General features: G+C 40.0%; 3 protein-coding genes and 2 pseudogenes across 3 annotated transcripts in view; 3 read left to right on the forward strand and 2 right to left on the reverse strand.

Moving 5' to 3' along the window:
• The window catches only part of LOC112070243 (KN motif and ankyrin repeat domain-containing protein 2), a 147,961-nt gene that overhangs the window by 98,414 nt on the left and 27,240 nt on the right, over positions 1–22,307 (forward strand). The window lies entirely within an intron of this gene.
• Positions 1,053–2,036, forward strand: LOC112070250 (hemoglobin subunit beta). The gene is made up of 3 exons (XM_024137670.2): positions 1,053–1,213; positions 1,386–1,608; positions 1,788–2,036. Exons 1-3 carry the CDS (start codon positions 1,122–1,124, stop codon positions 1,917–1,919), a joined length of 447 nt encoding a protein of 148 aa, XP_023993438.1. The 5' UTR covers positions 1,053–1,121; the 3' UTR covers positions 1,920–2,036.
• Positions 3,385–4,292, reverse strand: LOC112070252 (hemoglobin subunit alpha). The gene is made up of 3 exons (XM_024137672.2): positions 4,135–4,292; positions 3,702–3,909; positions 3,385–3,592 (listed from the first exon to the last, which is right to left on the reverse strand). Exons 1-3 carry the CDS (start codon positions 4,227–4,229, stop codon positions 3,464–3,466), a joined length of 432 nt encoding a protein of 143 aa, XP_023993440.1. The 5' UTR covers positions 4,230–4,292; the 3' UTR covers positions 3,385–3,463.
• LOC112070261 (hemoglobin subunit beta-1-like) lies at positions 5,722–6,697 on the forward strand (annotated as a pseudogene).
• Positions 19,726–22,307, reverse strand: part of LOC112070254 (hemoglobin subunit beta-like) — a 7,227-nt pseudogene continuing 4,645 nt past the window's right edge.

Raw genomic sequence — 22,307 nt, forward strand, 5'->3', positions numbered from 1 at the left:
TCCAGTGTGAAGTAATTGCTAGCTTGGTAAACTATATTTTCAGAGTAGCTTCCCCAACACTAACAAATAGTTGCAATATGATCGGACTAGCAACCAAATCAAGACGTGTTGGCTTATATCCCATTTGGCTTATGTAGTCAATATTCACAGTTAACACATAAATACTGAGACAAATTATATGCCTGATAATCGGAAAGGTTTTGTTTCGGTTAAAAAGCGTACCCTATGCCTATCACTAAACATTTTAATAATATATAGGCTACGCGCATTGTATTTCAGTGGGGTTAAACAAAATGCTGTGGTTTCATTGAAGTAAATAGGCTGATATCCACATTGAATAGTGTCCAGTTAGAACCCATCATGTAATTCCCCTGATGAAGGCAGATAAAACGACTTTTCACCAACTGACAWTTAGATTATCATTCAGAAAGACCAGAAATATGGAACTATCAAATGGGTGGGGCCTTCTGAATATTAAGATAAAACAATTTGAGTCATGCTCTTTCTTTAATAGTTTACYCCCAATCTAGGCTTTTCTTTTTCAAACGWRACCCTAAATAAACACTTACATCAATAATTCGCATTTTATTAAGATAATATTGCAATTCAATGTGAATATTGCAACGATACATTAAAATAGAATTTAGGGACAAATAAGGTTCTATCCTGAGATAATTGGCATAAAAGTTCCGAACCTTCATTGGTTTGAGTGGTGTCAGATATTATTTTGAACTTAACAATATGAATTGGGGTATTAAACACGACATGTAAGTATGTAGAGAACATTGAACATAAAAAGACTATGTCAATAACAAAATTTTGACAAAAATACCGATGAAGGCKAAYCATGRCTTGWTWATTCCATCCGTAATAATTWGAATTTGGCAACGCCTAAATGACCAAGCATTATCTTTAAARGTGGGATGAGGTTGGCAGAATGCCGATATGTGCCACACTCGAGGACCTTGCCCCCTCAAGACATTCATCCAATCGTTTTCTGTGTTCTGTTCAGGGCGGAGATACTGAACATCAATAAATTGGACGTCCCATGAGACAAAAAGCTCAGGGATCTCTTGTAACATTTTGCAAGTACAAACGGAAATCAACAAACAAACGTCAACATGGTCGACTGGACAGATGCTGAGCGCAGTGCCATCGTAGGCCTGTGGGGAAAGATCAGCGTGGATGAGATCGGACCCCAGGCCCTGGCCAGGTACATTCTTATAATATTTATGTAGAATTCATTAAATAATAACACGATAATAGGCTACCTAGGTTATTTAGCACTAATTGCGTAGTAGGAAATCSCGGTGTTCACCATTGGTGCGATACAGACCATATTGATTGTTAAGTATAATTGTAATGCCTGTTGTATTCATTTTTAGACTTCTGATCGTGTCTCCATGGACTCAGAGACACTTCAGCACCTTCGGCAACCTGTCCACACCCGCTGCCATCATGGGTAACCCCGCCGTGGCCAAGCACGGAAAGACCGTGATGCACGGACTGGACAGAGCTGTGCAGAACCTGGATGACATCAAGAACACCTATACTGCACTGAGTGTGATGCACTCCGAGAAACTGCACGTGGATCCCGATAACTTCAGGGTGAGTACTTAACGTAATACATATWGCCTACTATTTTGTGCTTCATACAATTTTTTTTTTTTAAGGTATGACCAATTTTCCTTCGAGACATTTAGGAGAAAATAGTGTTATGCATTAAATAGCGGTGTGAGCCGATGTAAAGTGTATGCCAATATTATTTTACCGTCCCCTCTCCACAGCTCCTTGCCGACTGCATCACCGTGTGCGTGGCCGCCAAGCTCGGTCCCACGGCTTTCAATGCTGATACTCAGGAAGCCTTCCAGAAGTTCCTGGCTGTCGTTGTGTCCGCTCTTGGCAGACAGTACCACTAGAGCATCACTCGACAGCATCAATATGGAAGAAGATGACACTCCAACTCCAGTCTGTTAGGCTGGAAGCTGTGCCATAGCGACACGCATTGAAAATAATAAAATCAATTTAAAAGCGTTTATCTTTTTGAAATGTTGTTTTTATGGAAACCGTTCTCCAGCAATTGTACTGATGGCACATGGTTTCTACACTCTAAAAATTAGGGAATGTGAATGAATGAAAAAAAATATTTTGATGATGGTTTTCATACACATACTTTGTTCATAATCTAGAGGCCTATGGGATATTCATTGATGAGATATTCATTGATGAGAGGAAAGAGGATGGCAAATGTGATCTGCATAACATACCAATAGCAATTGACATACCTTTGTATGCCTCCTTGTCTGTATACCTGCAGACACAAAAGTGAGCAGTTCAACCATCTGCACCCAATACAGGCAGCCTTCAAAATATTCTTATTGCCTAAATATTCTTACCTCTTTGTTGATTGATATCCATTGAATTGTGTCCATTTTTTGTTTTAGAAAGATTTGCACAAATAGGAAAAGATAGATCATCATTAAACAATATACATTCAGTTCATACAAGGTACAAACCTTCTCTTAAATTGAGGAGATCTTTACATTTTTCAGTTAAGTGTCGGTACCTGCTGCCCTTTCAAATCCACATGTTTCAGTTGGGCAGCTGAAGAGGTTCCTCGATTAACCCCACCTCTTATGGGGGGTTCTTGGAATAACCTTTTGGGGGCCATTTTCAGTTCCAAGAACCCTAAGGTTCTACAAAGAACTTTGGGGACCTTAGAAGAACCCTTGTTGAACCCCTCATTTTTAGAGTGTATGAATTCTGCGGTGTGCATGTTTTTTTAATCATCTTTATAATTACTATTTAATAATGACCTCATACTTCTCCCTCCCTACACCTCTGATGAGTATAACAGGAAACATGTTCGATCCCCATGCACTCAAAATCATTCTGGCTGTGGATATGGAGAACATCAACACATTAACATCAACGTACCAGAGGATAAACCCATTGGACTTGGGGCTCTGCTGGGAGTTTACCTCATATTTTTATTTTATTTTATTCTGCTTGCCACTAAAATCATAATAAACACYGAGAACTAAAATATTGTGTTATTGTTGTTATTGTTATGCGTATTATTATTCATGAGAATAATAACTGGGGAGGGGGGTAGTTCAAAAATGAACCCCAAAAATGTTATTCAAAAGGTTATTTAAGGATCCATTAAAAGGGGTTCGTTACACGTATTAGATAGGCTAACCAAAGTTATGGAGAATAACATAGTGAGCTAGTGGATGGTGGACCTAAAGCACCATTTAGTACTTAATCCCTTCCTTTCTTCATTCAATCTATTCAATCTACTAGATGTGATAGTGGTGAAATTCAAATATCACTTTGTGATGGTCAACTGTGKTGGAATAAGGACACAACAGAGGACATAACTTCATTCATTGCCTGTTTATTTTATTGTGATAACAACAGAGCAGAAACTGGAGTCCAATTTTGGACATTTATGATGGTCTTATCTGTATTTGTCAGCCAGGGCAGCGGACAAGGCTGCAAGGAATTTATCCACAGCAATGTGCACTTCGGGGGTGAAATCCGCAGGGAAGTGAATAGCCAGGGTGACAAGGATGTTGTGGGACAGAATCTGAAAAGTATATTTAAAAAGTTAATATTGAAGGATTAAGCCTTAGCAACAGACAGAGTTGATGTCGAGAGTGATCAATATACAGACAATAGGTTATCTGGGGGCAAACCTTGAAGTTTCCAGGGTCAACGCGCAGCTCGAAGGCGTGCAGATCGCTGAGAGCACTCAGTCCACCCACGAGGTTGTCCATCAGTCCGACGGCATTACCAATTGCACCCATGATGACGCCTCCATGCTTCTTGACTGGGCCAGAACCGGGGCTCAGGTCAGCCCAGTGGGAGAAGTAGGTCTTAGTCTGGGGGTAAGCAGTCAGCATCCTGCAAAGGAAGGTACAGAATAGTTCGATTTATATTGGAGTTTTTGTTAGATGCTGCACTTCTAAGCATTACGCGTATCATATGTCTCCCATCGTCTGTGTCTACAACGTATTGAAAGTAGTTGACTTAATGTATGTTAAAATGCTTATTCGGGGTAGGCACATAGGCCGCTGTCAGCAGGTTAAAGACAACCAGTCTCATAATTCTTTCATTAAGAAGGCTTACCTTCCCAAAGCCTCAGCGCCGATGACATCTGCCTTTCCACTAATCTTGCCCCAGAAGGCCTTGACCACAGATTTGTCCTTAGCTGTCAGACTCATTTTGCTCCTTTCTGATTGGCCTGTATTAAATCTACAAGAAATGATCTGAAGATGACTGCCTATACAACTAGGTCCCTTTATATTACAGTAGAGTGGCAGACACGCCCAGCTACTAGGGTACACTCCCCCTACACTGCAACTATCTTGGTCAAAATCCAAGAGTAAGATCCGTTATCTTGCCTTTTATCAAATATTAAGTTAGCGTTTTATATAAAAAACTTCAATAAGATGTCAGAGGGCTATGTTTCTAATAATATCCATCATTAACCTTTTTGCGCAATGCAAATACATTAATTGTAAGCATATATTTCCAATAGGTTAATTCTAAAGTTGCAGCTGCTTTTGCCGAAACAGCCAAATAATACATCTTTAGTTAATTGGCAAAATGTCATGCATTTAAATCAATTACACCAGATGCAACAGTGATGTCAACAATTTTACAATTTGTTTGATTGATAAAGATAATTATTATAAATATTATTTTATTTTTTTGTTGCATAAAACGAAATCTTTGAGAGTAGCCTAATCGAGCCCATATAATATATATTACATTGGTAAATGATATTGTAAAAATCAAATCCACCTTCACAAAGACCTGCATTCAATGGGAAAATATTTATTCAAAGTGACGTGTTACATTTGTATTTTGTATTTTTTATTTAACCTTTATTTAACTAGGCAAGTCAGTTAAGAACACATTCTTATTTACAATGACGGTCTGTATGTATCTATGATATGCCTACTCTGGGGTTCAATGGAAGTTGGATATGATTCCCAATTATAAGGTTGATTGGATTTCGAATGATGATCGGGGAAAAAGTCAGAGGAAGAAAGAGGTCATGCGAGGACATGGGTACAGACCTATCTACAAATAATACAGGACATTTCTGCTTATCATATTTAATGTCTTGAACTTAATAACTTAAAATGGGCGGGACCGGTCTGAATACCCCGATAAAAAAAGGAAGGCATAATTTTGTCGTAGATAAGAAACTGTGCCAAATAGTAGGCCGTTGTTGTGCCGAAAATCTCCCCCTACCGGAATTAGCAGGAATTATCACATTTTCCAAATTCATAAAAATGTTTAGTGATTGCATCTCTTTCTATTTTTTCATTAGAATAGCCTTATACACTGCAATGAAGGACGTGTAATCTTCGGAAGAGTTTTSCCATAACCTTGCTTTTATTCTTGCATCAGTTGGATAAATTAAACTGTTTAGCTAGTGATCATGCGAATTTTGAAACGTTGGTAATCTAGTTAAAATTGTATAGGCCTATTTACATATGCTTCCAGCTTTTAGGATCTAACCTACAGACTTGATTCTGTAACAGCTAATAAATTAACATTTACTGTTGTTTTTAACAGATCCGAATTATTGGAATTGATGTCATCAAAGTTCGAGAGCTGAAAGCGCTCCACTTGGCCAATACTGATCTTTACCAGAGCCAATCATATGCGCCGCCTCAGTGGCGGGAGCACTCATAAATATAAATGCAGGCAAAGTGTCTCCCTACACAATACATTAATTTGTTTAATCTGTTGCAAACCCGAAGATCAAACACTGCCAACACTGGTTGACTGGACAGACGCCGCGAAGAGCACCATCATGCTGTCTGGGGCAAAGTAGATATCAATGAGGTCGGACCACTGGCTCTGGCAAGGTAGTCATGCTTCAGCCTCATTCCAAATATATCATTTACTATAGCTTATAGTGGAGATGATCATGAGTAATTTAACACTATTACACTTGTCCTGTTATCTATCATTACTATTAATATTGAATTGATATTGTTAAGTTTGAATGGAGCATGTGTACAGTATTAATTAGGCATATAATTGACATACATTTGGAAATAATTCACATATTTCGGTGTTCTTGCAATGACAGAGTCCTGATCGTCTATCCCTGGACTCAGCGTTATTTCGGCTCTTTCGGAGATGTGTCCACTCCCGCAGCAATCATGGGCAACCCCAAAGTTGCTGCCTCACGGCAAGGTCGTGTGTGGAGCTCTGGATAAAGCTGTGAAGAACATGGGCAACATCTTGGCTACTACAAGTCACTGAGCGAGACCCACGCCAACAAACTCTTCGTCGACCCTGAAAATTTCAGGGTATGCCTTCTGTCTTGAGAAATAGGCTTATATTTTAGGCTTTACTGATGTAAGCCTACACACACTAACAATCAGCAACACGTCTAATTCCAAAGGTGAAACAAAAACCGCCAGTCTTATTTAACATCTTCCTCCTTTGTCTTTTGTCCACAGGTGTTGCTGACGTCCCTCACAATTGTCATTGCCGCCAAGTTCGGAGCCTCTTTCACTCCTGAACTCCAGGCAACCTGGCAGAAGTTCATGAAGTGGTGTCGCAGCCATGGGCAAGTCGGTATGACGTTCTAAATGCACCCCAGACAAGTGATTATGTTCTGACATCCCTGCCTGAGTGAAAATAAAGACATCGAAACAATCTATTGTATTTGTATTTATAAAAAGTGATTTTCTTTTAAGAAGGAGTGGGGGGGGTCAGTTCCAAGACAGAATTCTTAACATAGACCACTAAYAGAGCAGCCAAAGTGCATGGTTAGATGCTTTTTTGCCCTTCTGCGTCACTTCATTTACAGAAGATCTCTGCTAAACATAGAATCAAGATGTCTAGCCTGTCGGAGACTGCGGATAACAACAGAACGAAGCTGACTACAAAAACAAAGTTGCCGAAGTATCTGCAATTATTACAAACAAGTCAAGGATACAATTATGCTTCAAATGAAAACCAAGATGGCTGTATTAAAACAACCTACATACATGGGCATATAAAGGCTTTTTCAATCATACTGAACTCAATTTCATATTCAATCAATTTAGTTATTTTGCCAAGAGGCTACTGTGTACTTTTTGCCTCAATGTTTTCATGATGTGTGACAACAAGTGCGCAATGATGAGCTCGATCTGTGATTTAGTCCATTATTGCGTAAATCATAATAAGCCGTCAATAGCCTATTTGCAGCCATAGTCAAAGTGATTGCCTACACAACCTAGGTTAACCTGTAGTCAAGTCTGTGTTTTGGTCAAATAAGCAGTCAAATCTTATTCATTGAAAATCATAAATGAGCTCTTGATCATTGTCGATTAAAAATCTGGTTAATTATCACTAAAGCAACAATGTGGTATTAACATTGTTGGTTTTATAGGCCGCTACAACATAGGCCTATTGGAACACCAACAAGCTCCTGAGATCTGCCTAGCAAACGTAGCCTTCTCCCACTGATAATGAATTGCCTTCAATTCTGAAATGTAAAATGTTCACCGTGTTGTCATCTTACATCTTGAAGACGTCAAACATCCTATTCTCATGTTAAACAAGGTTGTTTGAGTCCTGATTCTTTCAAATATTTAATAAAATTATACAAAGATATGTGTGCAAACTACATACAGTGTATACCACCTACTGGCTTTTCTTGTATTGCTGGTTGTAAATACAAAATGCCTGCATCTCATACTGCGACTGATAAGGGACACTGCTTCATAGTAATTATTAGTAGTATTATAAATGATTTAAACATTTTGAACAAGTTTGGCAAACCCTTCAGTTAACGCTACTGTAGCCCTTTATCAATTATCCCCAAAGTGAAAAAAAAAGTAGTATTATGGTTCCTTCATATACATTTAACATATTACAACGTATGGCTGTGTTTTACAGCACTACTTTTGGTGTCCCCCTAAGGAATTGGCTCTTTGACGAACTTTTCACCGTAAATGTGTCCCCTCCCCAAGTTGATATCAGATTTCCAACCACAGTCTCACATTCAATTCTGCGCCATATAATGTACAAATTGTACTTTCAGCAGCATTTCGGTGCGCTTTTTTGTGCGTTTTTCGTCTGGCTAAATTCGTGAGAAAGACACGAATTATTGTGCTTACTTAATTCGTGCGCAAAGACACAAATTTACCCAGTAGGGCTACACACGCTTGCCAAAACCTATGACGCGATAATTTGTATTTCATTTTTTGTTCTTCGTCACTGGCTAATTCAAGCGGTCATGAATATACACGAAATGTTCGATTTGTTTAACGCATGTTTTAAAATGGTCGTTGTATGCCTATATGTCTGTTTTAGATTGCTGAACAGAACTTTGAGAAAAGAAGACACAGCATTACGTGCGACTCTAATTCGTGGGAAATATTGTTTGTAATGTAATCTGCCACATGCTGTTTCCTGTGCTTGATTTCGCGTTAATACTTTTGGAATATAACTCGTGCACTTGTAATCAGAACGCCTTTTTGTGTCATGGTAGGCAACCATACACGATTTTCTTCATAACCATTTTCATATTTTTCGTGGAGCTAAATTACACAATTTTCTTCATCAATGCATTATTGAACACTGTTAATGTAAAATAATGAATTATGTTGGCTTAGCACTTATCGCCTTTCCGCTAAGGCCTTTTCATACTTAAAGTGGAACATTTTATGCACTCGCCATACATGCGTCAGTAGAAAAACGCCAGCATTGCAAATGTATGGTCCTTACTAACGTCCAGCTGACGTTTCCAACATTCGCGGACGCCGTTGGGCCGTGCACGGGGGAGAGATTCTTTCAGGAAGTCATCAAACGAAAGTCTCTCGGACTCGGCTTTCCGTTTTATAAAAATAACAAGATTTTGTCATTTTTTTCCGCAGTGCTTCGGACATTCCCACCAGAGGGAAAATAAATAATATTGCAAATGCACCGCCACATTGGCAAATGATGTGGCTTTTCTCCTAAGCGAAAATATTTCCGCAAGGACGTAATGGCAAGTTGGCCCCGACAAGCATGGCGTCGAGGCCTCAACGCTTTTTGAGTTTGGCCATTTTTCTGGGATTAAGGTCAAAAACGCAAAGTAGGGGTGCTAATTCGACCGCTCACGTTCAAAGTACATAAGCATAGACGGTGTCGGAACAGAAAAGAACAGCCATTTAATCTATGTAATTTAAGAGAAATCGTACATCTGACAAATCGTCTGTTCACAAAAGGAGTAAGAAAAACAGAGAAAGTTACAGAGATCCAGTTGCAGTGGTGTTCAGGACGAACATTTTTGAAGTGGGTCCTCGAAGTCTCTGCCAGAATTCTGTGATTTTAATGTGATTTTTAGTAATGAAATATCTACAACGCTCATGTTAACGCTCTGTAAATAAGGTCAGTTCTAACCTAAAGACTTACACTCAATATTATATAAGAGCTACCAAGGAGATATTATGTGTCACTCAGCTTCCTATGTCAATCCGCAAGTACCCTTCAAATGGGTGCCATAGCGGGTCCGTTCGAAGGGTTTAAAAAGGGTCAGATCTGCCTCCCGGGTGGCGCAGTGGTCCTACGGGGCACTGCATCGCAGTGCTAGCTGCGCCACCAGAGTTCTGGGTTCGCGCCCAGGCGTCTGTTGCAAAGCCGGCGCGAGCCGGAGAGGTCCGTGGGGCGAGGCAACAATTGGCCTAGCTCGTCGGGTTAGGGGAGGGTTTGTTGTCGGTTAGGAAGAGATAATCCTTGTCTCATCGCGCTCCACGACTCCTGTGGCAGGCCGGGCGCCAGTGCGCGCATACGCCAAGGGCCAGGTGCACCGGTGTTTGCCTCCCGAAACATTGGTGCGGCCTGGCTTCCGGGTTGCGCGCGCTGTGTTAAAGAAGCAGTGGCGGCTTCTGGTGTGGGTTTGTGCTTCGGTGAAGGACGGCGTTCGGCTTTCGACCTTTCGGTCTTCCTGAGCCCAGATATGGAAGTTGTTAGCGATGAGACAAGAATAGTAATTTACTGAGTGATTGGGATGCCACGAAAGAACAATGGTTGTAAAAAGGATGGAGTCGAACGTACAGGTGCTTAAAGACACCGCACAAAAGCCTGCCATGGATTGCCATTAAATCTCCAGGCCGTGCCACGAGTTCAACGAGATGCACCTTGACCGTAGGCTCGCTCCCGGTTAGAATGCAGGCGACAGGAAAGAAGAAGCCCAAATGACCCTTTGAACCTCACTTTCAATATTTTTTGCTTTTGGGAGACAGAGAGAGAACGGTTACGGAGTTAGAAGCCACAATTTGACTCAGGAACGTCCTAAGGTCCTCCCCAATCTGTGCATAGCCTAACATTGACCCGTGTGGCATTAACCCTAAACGAGTTTAAAAGAAAGGTTGTTTACTCAAACAGTTTTACACTGACGTGTCTCCCATAGGAATCCATTGCCCCTGCTCGCCTAAATTCATCTGAAGCCTAATGTGGGGTAATAATGCTTTTATGAAACGCCCTAGTTTCCGAGATGACAATCCATCAGGGGCACGTATGAGGTTTTACCTGTGGTCGATTCTAAGCTTCCTGGAGCAAAGGCCGGACGTGGTTAAATCAGCCTAACCAGTGTTTTGCCCAACCCAACCTGCAAGTTTTGAGAGAAATAGTGCATTCAAGCCCTCATGTACATCAGTGAAGTTCTTAACCGTATAGACCTTAAAACGTCAGGAATTCGTAAAAGCCCACTCTCTAATATAAGAGAATATTGTTTACTTGTCAGTTCGCTGTGCCCCAACCGCCGAACGTTGCCCATAATTTGGGTGTCAAAAGGGCTGTTTCGAAGGGTAAAAAATCAAATAGTTCCAAAACTAATATATGTGAATCAGGGCAACCCCAGTGAAACTGTAATATCAGTCATTCATCCCATCAGATTTCAGGAAAAAATTTACACACCACACAGAAAGGATGGAGTGACCATTCTGGAGGGACTGTAGAGCAGTACAGTGCCTGCTAGTTACTTTTTGTCTTCGAACTTTTAAAGAACCGTCAGACCTAGAGTTCGTGAAGCTTTACAAAACCCTGTTCTAGAGCTCAGGGGTCGTTAAGCCAACGGTAGTTAATGTGGCTCTAGAAGGTTCTCGGACCGATAAAAAGCCTCGTGCAGTTTGCGATTGATTCAATTCATTGTTGCGCATTACGAACATTGGTGAACTATTTAGAAAAGGTCCCAGAGTTCGCAAGACTTAGGTGCATTGAACAATGACCCGGCCCATAGAGACGGCCCGACATCTTCTGTCCACGATGATCATTCAAAGGACCATTCGCCGTAGGCAAGGTCCTCGGAAAAAGCTGGAGAATTTCAGCACGCTAATTAAAGTTTTGGCTGGGCACCGAACTGACATATCGCAGCCCAATAAGAGCTTATGACGGATTAGGTCGCCCTTCTCCACATAGGGCTAAACATAATGTGAGAACTGGTACCCGCAGCTAGAACATAAACTACGTATTATTTTGTTTTATTTAATGGTTGAAATGGAAGGCCCGGCTAGTGAATTTTGGGCGCTCTGAAATATGTGATAGTTATGCTTCTAAACGAGTATGAAAGTGAGTTTGGGAGTCGAGATGGTATCAGTTTGGTGTCTGAAAATTATATAATTGGCTGAATTGGGAGCACTGAATCTTGTCCTTAGTTGAGCTTTGTGTGCAATGTTTCTAGAGATTGTTTTCAACAGTGTAGAATAAACCACCAAATAGTTATAGAGACTAACACACTATAAGTTTGACATCACGCATAGTTCCCTCCGCGATGAGTGCCGTGGCATCCTCTCCTTATAGTTAACCTGAAGGTCTATGGTGGTTTATGAATTGTCTGTATGAAGATCTGTCTTCAAATGACAATGACGCTATTGGTAAGGAATAGGGGCCACTATGGATGGGTGTAGAGTACGGGTCCTGTGGTGATTCCTATATGCTTTCCTGGAGAAACGGGAGGATTAAAATCACGTCCCTACAGAAGATGTGTTTCTGGTGTGCCATAGTTCGGTCGTGCCGTATCCAGCAGTTTTGTGGTAACGTATAATACCTGCTATAGTTGCATTCAAACCCTGGTGTAAATCAGTCAGTGTCTTAACTGTGATAGACTTTTAACTCAGGATTCTGTTTTAAAAGCATACCCCGCTCCGGTGATATGGTTTTACTTATAGCTTTCCTGGTGCCAACGGAAGTGCCTTAAAATGGGGTATAGGTGCTTGTTTCAAAGTTTAAAAATCCAGATCTTATCCAAAACTTTAAATGTTGTGAATCGGTCACCTCCATGAACTGTAAATCAGTAATTTCTCTCCACAGATGTTCAAAGAAAGCCTCTCTACTCACCACACACACACACAAGACACACACACACAACACGACACACACACACAATCACACACACAGCAAGGATGGAGTGAAAAAGTATGGTGCTTTAAAGACACACAGAGCCTTAAATGCTTTTAGGGGGGATCCAGACTTCCATACCCGCTCTGGGAGCGCTATACTACCGCCCCAAATCAATGGGTGCTGGCCTGAGTGATTTATGGAGGTTTTCAAAAAATATTCTGTTTTTTCTTCTGGAAATATTTTATGTCTTTTCTTCTCGAGTCAATGGCCTGAGTGATTTATGGAGGTTTTCAAAAAATATTCTAAGTTCAAACTTTTCGTGCACCTGGTATTTTTTGGGGTTACCAGGCGTCATTTTTCAAAACGGTTGAAATTCCTTTATGGGGCATCAGAGTGTCACATGACCGGATGAGGTAACTATTCTTGTTCTTCTTGTAATTTTCCGGTAGGCTAGAAGCTTTCCGGTGTTTTGCTGCTCGACACAGGTCGACGCAGGTATTGCACTTGATTTATCGTTATCGTAACCGTAGGTGCAGCCAAGTGGAATACGAAAGCTTTCTGCTATTTCGCACTGACGGTAATTTGAACACAAGAACGTTTCTAGTGAAAAGGTGCTTACACTCAGAGCCATGTATTTACACTCAGCCACCCTAGCCTTATTACGGGTTAACGTTTTGGTAATTTTGGTTGGCCAACAAAATGTAAGACTACAATGACTGCATATGTTTCCCCAAATGTTATACGAAAAAAAAATGTTTTGTTATTGATGGACAATGGCAAGGCTGCCATTGTATTTTCAGTTAATTCTGGTCAATAAAAATGTTTTACACGTTTATTTTTTAAGAAATACATAATACAACCAAATAAACACCATTAACCATCATGCATTGCTTACATTCTATCTATACTGAAAAGTCTGTCCAGAAAAATCGAAAACAGTAATATAGAGGCATAAAACCACAATGTTTTAATAGGGATTAAAAAAAGACAATATATATATATAACCTCTTATGGTTATATGGTTAAAAGACAAAATATCTATATATTCATAACGTAAAATAAATAAATACAGGCGATCGCGTCTATGGTTGTTGCAACGGCTTGTGTGTCGCCTATTGGTGAAATTCGTGTCTTTTCGCACGAATTAAGTAGCACAGAAATTCGTGTATTTTCAAACGAATTGAACCACCCCAAAAATGCACAAAAACGCACGAAATCTGCTGAAATACATTTTGTACATATATGCGCGAATTGAATGTGAGGCTGGGCTGCAGATTTTCGCCCCTGCTACACGCAGGATAGCATGATTGATTTCCCTGCTGTAACTTGCCACACAACCACACAAGGCCATTTATGGAACTATAGTGAAATGGGACCATCTTGGGAACTTTCCCCCCCCAGTTGACTGCAGCATACCAGCCTTATTTGCTATCTTGGGTCAGACTCAGATCATAGTTTGCACACATATCTTTGTATAATATTAAATATTTGAAAGAATCAGGACTCAAACAACCTTGTTTAACATGAGAATAGGATGTTTGACGTCTTCAAGATGTAAGATGACAACACGGTAACATTTTACATTTCAGAATTGAAGGCAATTCATTATCAGTGGGAGAAGGCTACGTTTGCTAGGCAGATCTCAGAGCTTGTTGGTGTTCCAATAGGCCTATGTTGTAGCGGCCTATAAAACCAACAATGTTAAACCATATTGTTGCTTTAGTGAAATTAACCAGATTTTTAATCGACAATGATCAAGAGCTCATGTTATGATTTTCAATGAATAAGATTGACTGCTTATTTGACCAAAACACAGACTTGACTACAGGTTAACCTAGGTTGTGTAGGCAATCACTTTGGACTATGGGCTGCACAATAGGCTATTGACGGCTTATTATGATTTACGCAATAATGGACTAAATCACAGATCGAGCTACATCATTACCGCACTTGTTGTCACACATTCATGCAAAACATTGAGGCAAAAAGTACACAGTAGCCTCTTGGCAAAAATAACTAAATTGATTGAATATGAAATTGAGTTCAGTATGATTGAAAAAGCCTTTATATGCCCATGTATGTAGGTTGTTTAATACAGCCATCTTGGTTTTCATTTGAAGCATAATGGTATCCTTGACTTGTTGTAATAATTGCAGATTACTCGGCAACTTTGTTTTTGTAGTCAGCTTCGTTCTGTTGTTATCCGCAGTCTCCGACAGGCTAGACATCTTGATTCTATGTTTAGCAGAGATCTTCTGTAAATGAAGTTGACGCAGAAGGGCCAAAAAAGCATCTAACCATGCACTTTGGCTGCTCTGTTAGTGGTCTATGTTAAGAAATTCTGTCTTGTAACTGACCCCCCCCCACTCCTTCTTAAATGAAAATCACTTTTATAAATACAAAATACAATTAGATTGTTTCGATGTCTTTATTTTCACTCAGGCGGGATGTCAGAACATACATCACTTGTCTGGGGTGCATTTAGAAAGTACCGACTTGCCCATGGCTGCGACAAACACTTTCATGAACTTCTGCCAGGTTGCCTGGATTGTTCAGGAGTGAAAGAGGCCTCCGAACTTGGCGGCAATGACAATTGTGAGGACGTCAGCAACACCTGTGGACAAAAGACAAAGGAGTAAGATGTTAAATAAGACTGGCGGTTTTGTTTCACCTTTGGAATTAGACGTGTTGCTCTGATGTGTTAGTGTGTGTAGGCTTACATCAGTAAAGCCTAAAAATAAGCCTTTTCTCAAGACAGAAGGCATACCCTGAAATTGTCAGGGTCGACGAAGAGTTTGTTGGCGTTGGTCTCGCTCAGTGACTTTGTATGTAGCCAAGATGTTGCCCATGTTCTTTCACAGCTTTATCCAGAGCTCCACACACGACCTTGCCGTGAGGCAGCAACTTTGGGGTTGCCCTATGATTGCTGCGGGAGTGGACACATCTCCGAAAGAGCCGAAATAACGCTGACGCCAGGGATAGACGATCAGGGACTCTGTCATTGCAAGAACACCAAAATATAGTGAGATTATTTCCAAATGTATGTCAATTATAATGCCTAATTAATACTGTTATACATGCTCGCATTCAAACTTGAACAATATCAATCATATTAATAGTAATGAGTAGATAACAGGACAAGTGTAAACTAGTGTTATAATAACTCATGATCATCTCCTATAGAGCTCATAGTTAAATGATTATTTGGAATGGAGGCTTGAAGCCATGACTAATCCTTTGCCAGAGCCGATGTCCGATCCCATTGATATCTACTTTGCCCCAGACAGCACCTGATGGGTGCTCTTCGCGGCGGTCGTCCGAGTCAACCAGGGGTTTGCAGTGTTTGATCTTGCGGGCTGGTTGCAACAGAATTAAACCAAATTTAGTGTATTGTGTAGGAGACACTTTTGCCTGCAATTGTAATATTTATGAGTGGCTCGCCGCCCACTTGGATCGCCGGCGCATATGATTGCTCTGGTAAAAGATTCAGGTATGGCCAAGTGGGCCTTCAACTCTCGAACTCATTGATTGACATCCAATTCCAATAATTATCTGTTACAAAAACAACAGTAAATGTTAATTTATTAGCTTTTACGGGAATCAGTCTGTAGGTTACGATTCCTAAAGCTGAGCATGTGTAACATAGGCCTATACAATTTTAAACTAGATTACCAACGATTTCAAAAAATTCGCATGATCACTAGCTAAAACAGTTTAATTTATCCAACTGAATGCAAGAAGTAAGAAGCAGGGTTATGGGAGCAAAACTCTTTCCGAAGATACACGTCCTTCATTGCAGTGTAATAAGCGCTATTCTAATGAAAATAGAAAAGATTGCAATCACTAAACCATTTTATGAATTTTGGAAAATGTTGATAATTCCTGCTAAATCGGTAGGGAGATTCGCACAAGGCCTACTATTTGGCAAGTTTCTTATCTACGACCAAAATATGCCTTCTTTCCCTTTTTTTTATCGGGGTATTCCAGCAGGTCCACGCCCATTTTAAGTTATTAAGTTCAGACCATAAATATGAATAGGCAGAAATGTCCTGTATTATTTGTAGATAGGTCTGTACCCATTGGTCCTCGCATGACCTCTTTTCTTCCTCTTGACTGTTTTCCCGAGTCATTCATTTCGAGAATCAAATCAAACCTTATAATTGGAATCATATTCAACTTCCAATTGAACCCCAGAGTAGGCAATATCATAGGATACAATACAGACCGTTCAGGTTTAAATAAGGAATGTGTTTCTGAACTGACTTGCTAGTTAAAATAAAGGAGGTTAAAAAAAAAATACAAAATACAAATGTAAACATCGTCACTTTGAATAAAATATATTCCATTGAATCAGGTCTTTGTGAAGGTGGATTTGATTTTTACAATATCATTTCCAATTGTAAATATATATTATATGGTGCTCGATTAGGCTAAACTCTCAACAGATTTCGTTTTATTGCAACAAAAAATAAAATAATATTTTATAATGAATTATACTTTATCATCAAACCAAATTGTTAAAATTGTTGGACATCACTGGTTGCAGTCTGGTGTAATTAATTTAATGCATGACATTTGCCAATTAACTAAAGATTATTATTTGGCTGTTCGGCAAAAGCAGCTGCAACTTTAGAATTAAACCTATCTGGAAATATATGCTGTACAATTAAATGTATTTTGCATTGTGCGCAAAAAGCGTTATGATGGATATTATCAGAAACTAAGCCCCTGACATCTTATTGAAGTTTTTGTATATAAACGGCTACTTAATATTTGATAAAAGGCAGAGATAACGGATCTTACTCTTGGATTTTGACCAAGATAGTGCAGTGTAGGGGGAGTGTACCTAGTAGCTGGGCGTGTCCTGCACTCTACTTAATATATAAAGGGACCTAGTTTGTATAGGCAGTCATCTCAGATCAATTCGTGTAGATTTAAATACAGGCCAATCAGACAAGGAGCAAAAGCAGTCTGACAGCTAAGGACAATCTGTGAGTTCAAGAGCCTCTGGGGGCAAGATTAGTGGAAAGGCAGATGTCATCCGGCGCTTGAGGGCTGTGGGAAAGGTAAGCCTTTCTTAATGAAAGAATGTATGAGACTGGTTGTTGTCTTAACCTGCTGACAGCGGCCTATGTGCCTACCCAATATAGCATTTTAACATACAGGTTAAGTTCAACTACTATTTCAATACGTTGTAGACCACAGCACGATGGGGAGACACGTATGATAACCGCGTTAATGCTTAGTAAGTGCAGCATCTAACAAAAACTCCAATATAAATCGAACTATTCTGTACCTTCCTTGGAGCAGGATGCTGACTGCTTACCCCAGACTAAGACTACTTTCTCCCCACTGGGCGTGACTGGAGCCCCGGTTCTGGCCCAAGTCAAGGAAGCATGGAGGCCGTTCATCAGTGGGTGGTCAAATATGGTAATCCGTCCGAGGACTGATGGGACAACCTCGGTGGCGTGGCTGAGTGCTCTCAGCGATCTGCACGCCTTCGAGCTGCGCGTTTGGACCTGAAACTGCTCAAGGTTTGCCCCAGATAACCTATTGTCTGTTATTGATCACTCTCGACATCACTCTGTCTGTTGCTAAGGCTAAATCCTTTCAATATGATAACTTTTAAATTATACTTTGTTCAAGATTCTGTCCCACAACATCCTTGTCACCCTGGCCTATTCACTTTCCCTGCGGGATTTCACCGCCCGGAAGTGGCACATTGCTGTGGATAAATTTTGCAGCCTTGTGCCGCTGCCCTGGCTGCCAAATACGAGATAAGACCATCATAACATGTCCAAAAATTGGACTCCAAGTTTCTGCTCTGTTGTTATCACAATAAAATAAACAGGCACTGATGAAAGTTATGTCCTCTGTGTGTCCTATTCCAACCACAGTTGACCATCACACAAGTGAGATTTGATATTCAACACTATCACATCTAGTAAGACATTGAAGTAGATTGATGAAGAAGGAAGGATTAAGTACTAATGGTGCTTTAGGTCGCACCATCCACTAGCTCAACTAGTTATTCTCCATAACTTGGTTAGCCTATCTAATACGTGTAAGAACCCCTTTTAATGGATCCTTAAATAACCTTTTGAATAAATTTTTGGGCGTTTCATTTAAACTACCCCCTCCCCAGTTATTATTCCTCAATGAATAATAATACGCATAACAATAACAACCAATAACACAATATTTTAGTTCTCAGGTTTTATTAGGATTTTAGTGGCAAGCAGAATAAAATAAAAGAAAAATATGACGGTAAATCCCAGCAGAGCCCCAAGTCCAATGGTTTATCCTCTGGTAGCGTTGATGTTAATTGTGTTGACTGTTCTCCATAGTCCACAGCCAGACATGATTTTGAGTGCATGGGATCGAACATGTTCCTGTTATAACTCATCAGAAGTGTAGGGAGGGAGAATATGGGTCATTATTAAATAGTAATTTAAAAAGATATTTAAATAAAAACATTGCACACACGCCAGAGAAGTTCATTACACTCTAAAAATGAAGGGGTTCAACAAGGGTCGTTCTAAGGTCCCCAAAGTTCTTTGTAGAATTATGGGTTCTTGGAACTGGAAAATGGCTCCCCAAAAGGTTATTCCACAGAACCCCATAAGATGGTGGGGTTAATCGAGGGAACCTCTTCAGCTGCCAACTGAAACATGTGGAATTTGGAAAGGCAGCAGCGTACCGACACTTAACTGAAAAATGTAAAAGATCTCCATAATTTAAGAGAAGGTTTGTTACCTTGTATGAACTGAATGTAATTGTTTAATGATGGATCTATCCTTTTCCTATTTTTTTTTAGTGGCAAATCTTTCTAAAAACAAAAAAGGGTACACAATTCAGTGCGATATCAATCAACAAAGAGGTAAGTAATATTTTAGGCAATAAGGAATATTCTGAAGCGTGCGTATGGGTGCAGATGGGTGGAACTGCTCACTTTTGTGTCTGCAGTGTATACAGACAAGGAAGGCATACAAAGGTATGTCAATTGCTTTGGTATGTTATGCACGATCACACTTTGCCATCCTCTTTCCTCTCATCAATGAATATCTCATCAAGAATATCCCATAGCCTCTAGATTATAGAACAAAAGCTATGTGTATGAAAACCATCATCAAACTATTTTTTTTCATTCATTCACATTCCCTAATTTTTTAGAGGTAGAAACCATGTGCCATCAGTACAATATTGCTGGAGAACGGTTTTCCACTAAAAACAAACATTCAAAAAAATGTAAAACGCTTTTTAAAATTGATTTTATTATTTTCAATGGTCGGTGTCGCTTATGCCAAGCTTCCAGCCTAACAGACTGGGAGTGGAGTGTATCATTACTTGCCATATTGAATGCTGTCGAGTGATGCTCTAGTGGTACTGTCTGCCAAGAGCGGACACCAAGACGACAGCCCAGGACACTCTGGAAGGCTCCTTAGAGTATCAGCATTGAAAGCCGTGGGACCGAGTTGGCGCCACCGGCACACGGTGATCGCAGTCGGCAAGGAGCTGTGGAGAGGGGACGGTAACATAATATTGGCTACCACCTTTACATCGGCTCACACGCTATTTTAATGCATAACCACTATTTCTCCTAAATGTGCTCGAAGGAAAAATGGTCATACCTTAAAAAAAAAAAATTGTTATGAAGCACAAAATAGTAAGGCAATATGTATTACGTTAACTACCACCCGTGAAGTTATCGGATCCACGTGCAGGTTTCTGCGGAGTGCAATCAACATCAGTGCAGTATAGGTGTTCTTGATGTTCATCCAGGTTTCGCACAGCTCTGTCCAGTCCGTGCATACACGGTCTTCCGTGCTTGGCCACGGCGGGGTTACCCATGATGCAGCGGTGTGTGGACAGTTGCCGAAGGTGCTGAAGTGTCTCTGAGTCATGGAGACCCGATCCAGCAAGTCTAAAAAATGAATAAACAGCAATTACAATTATACTTAACAATCAATATGGTCTGTATCGCACCAATGGTGAACACCGGATTTCCTACCTACGGCAATTAGTGCTAAATAACCTAGTAGCACTAATTATCGGTGTTATTATTTAAGACTGAATTTCTACTATAATATTATAAGAAATCCTGGCCAGGGCCTGGGTCCGCGATCTATCCACAGCTGATCTTTCCCCCAGGCCTACATGGCACTCAGCGCTCAGCCATGCTGTCCAGTCCGACCATGTTGACGTTGTGTTGATTCCGTTTGTACTTGCAAAATGTTACAGAGAGATCCTGAGCTTTTTTGTCTCATGGACGTCCAAATTTATTTGAGTCAGGTATCTCGCCCTGAACAGAACACAGAAAACGAATTGGATGAATGTCTTGAAGGGGGCAAGGTTCCGAGTTTGTGCACATATCGGATTCTGCCAACTCCATCCCCTCTTTAAAGATAATGCATGTGGTCATTTAGGCGTTGCCAAATTCAAATTTTACGGATGGAATAAACAAGCCATGGAGTCCTTCATCGGTATTTTTGTCAAAATTTGTTATGACATAGTCTTTTTAGTCAAGTTTCTACTATACTTACATGTCCGTGTTTAATACCCCAATTCATATTGTTAAGTTCAAAATAATATCTGAGCACCACTACAACGCAATGAAGGTTCGAACTTTTATGCAATTATCGTCAGGATAGAACCTTATTTGTCCCTAATGTCATTTAATGTATCGTGTGAATATTCACAATTGAATTGCAATATGTATCTTTAATAAAAATGCGGAATTATTGATGTAAGTGTTATATTAGGGTTCTCGTAATTGAAAAGAAAAGCCTAGATTGGGAGTAAACATTAGAAAGAAAGAGCATCTGACTCAGAATTGGTTTTATCTTAATATTACGAAGGGCCCCACCCATTTGATAGTTCCATATTCTGGTCTTCTGAATGATAATTCTAAATGCAGTTTTGAAAAGTCCGTTTTATCTGCCTCACAGGAGGAATTACATGATGGGTTCAAAGCTGGACATTTCATGGGATATCAGGCCTATTTACGTTCACATGAAACCACAGCTTTTTGTTTAACCCCACTGAAATACAATGCGCGTAGCCATATATTATGTAAAAATGTTAGTATAGCATAGGTGTACGCTTTTTAACCGAAACACAAATCCTTTCCGATTATCAGGCATATAATTTGTCTCAGTTTTATGTGTAACTGTGATATTGACTACATCAGCCAAATTGGATATGAAGCCAACACGTCTCTTGATTTGGTTGCTAGTCCGATCATCTTGCAACCTATTGTAGTGTTGGGGGAACTACTCTGAAAAATATAGTTTACCAAGCGGTAGCATTACCTTCACACTGGAAGAGAAATTAAGCTACCTTAAAGCTACCCGTAGAAAAATAAAAGTTACTATGGAAAAGAAGTTCACTATCCAACAACTCGGTGAAAAATGATCATATTGTGAATCTGGAAATGTAAATAGAGTAAAAAATTGTAAGTCAGAGAACTGTTGGGTAAAATGTTGACAGGGTGGTTATTTTGCCTATTAGGTAATCAGGAAAAACGATGTTTCAAGTCAGAATAGGGCAGGTCTAATGCACCAAAAAGTAAATGATTGCCTACTTCATCCATATTTTATTTGAGTTTTGCAAAAAAAAGTAGTGTGTAAGTTCCAGTTGTATTAGCTGCTACATGGCAAACAACAAGTAGTTCATTACTGAAAAACCGCTAATAAAAATGCAGTTCCACTACCTCCCCCAACACGCCTTGTGTACAGAAATCACATAGCCTATACTCTGCAAATATTATTAACGTATGGACTAAACCTTAACTGTAAAGAAAATATTGATGTATTAAGCTGTTTCAAAGACACTTTGTTATTCAATCTATATGATGAAATAACATACATACAATGTTATGAAGCACTTTTTTACAAACGGAAATCGATTATGTGGCATAATGTCATATTTTTGGCGCATTATACGAATTGGTGCTCAGA

Source organism: Salvelinus sp. IW2-2015, unplaced genomic scaffold, assembly GCF_002910315.2.
Source record: "Salvelinus sp. IW2-2015 unplaced genomic scaffold, ASM291031v2 Un_scaffold1267, whole genome shotgun sequence".
Taxonomy (NCBI): domain Eukaryota; kingdom Metazoa; phylum Chordata; class Actinopteri; order Salmoniformes; family Salmonidae; genus Salvelinus; species Salvelinus sp. IW2-2015.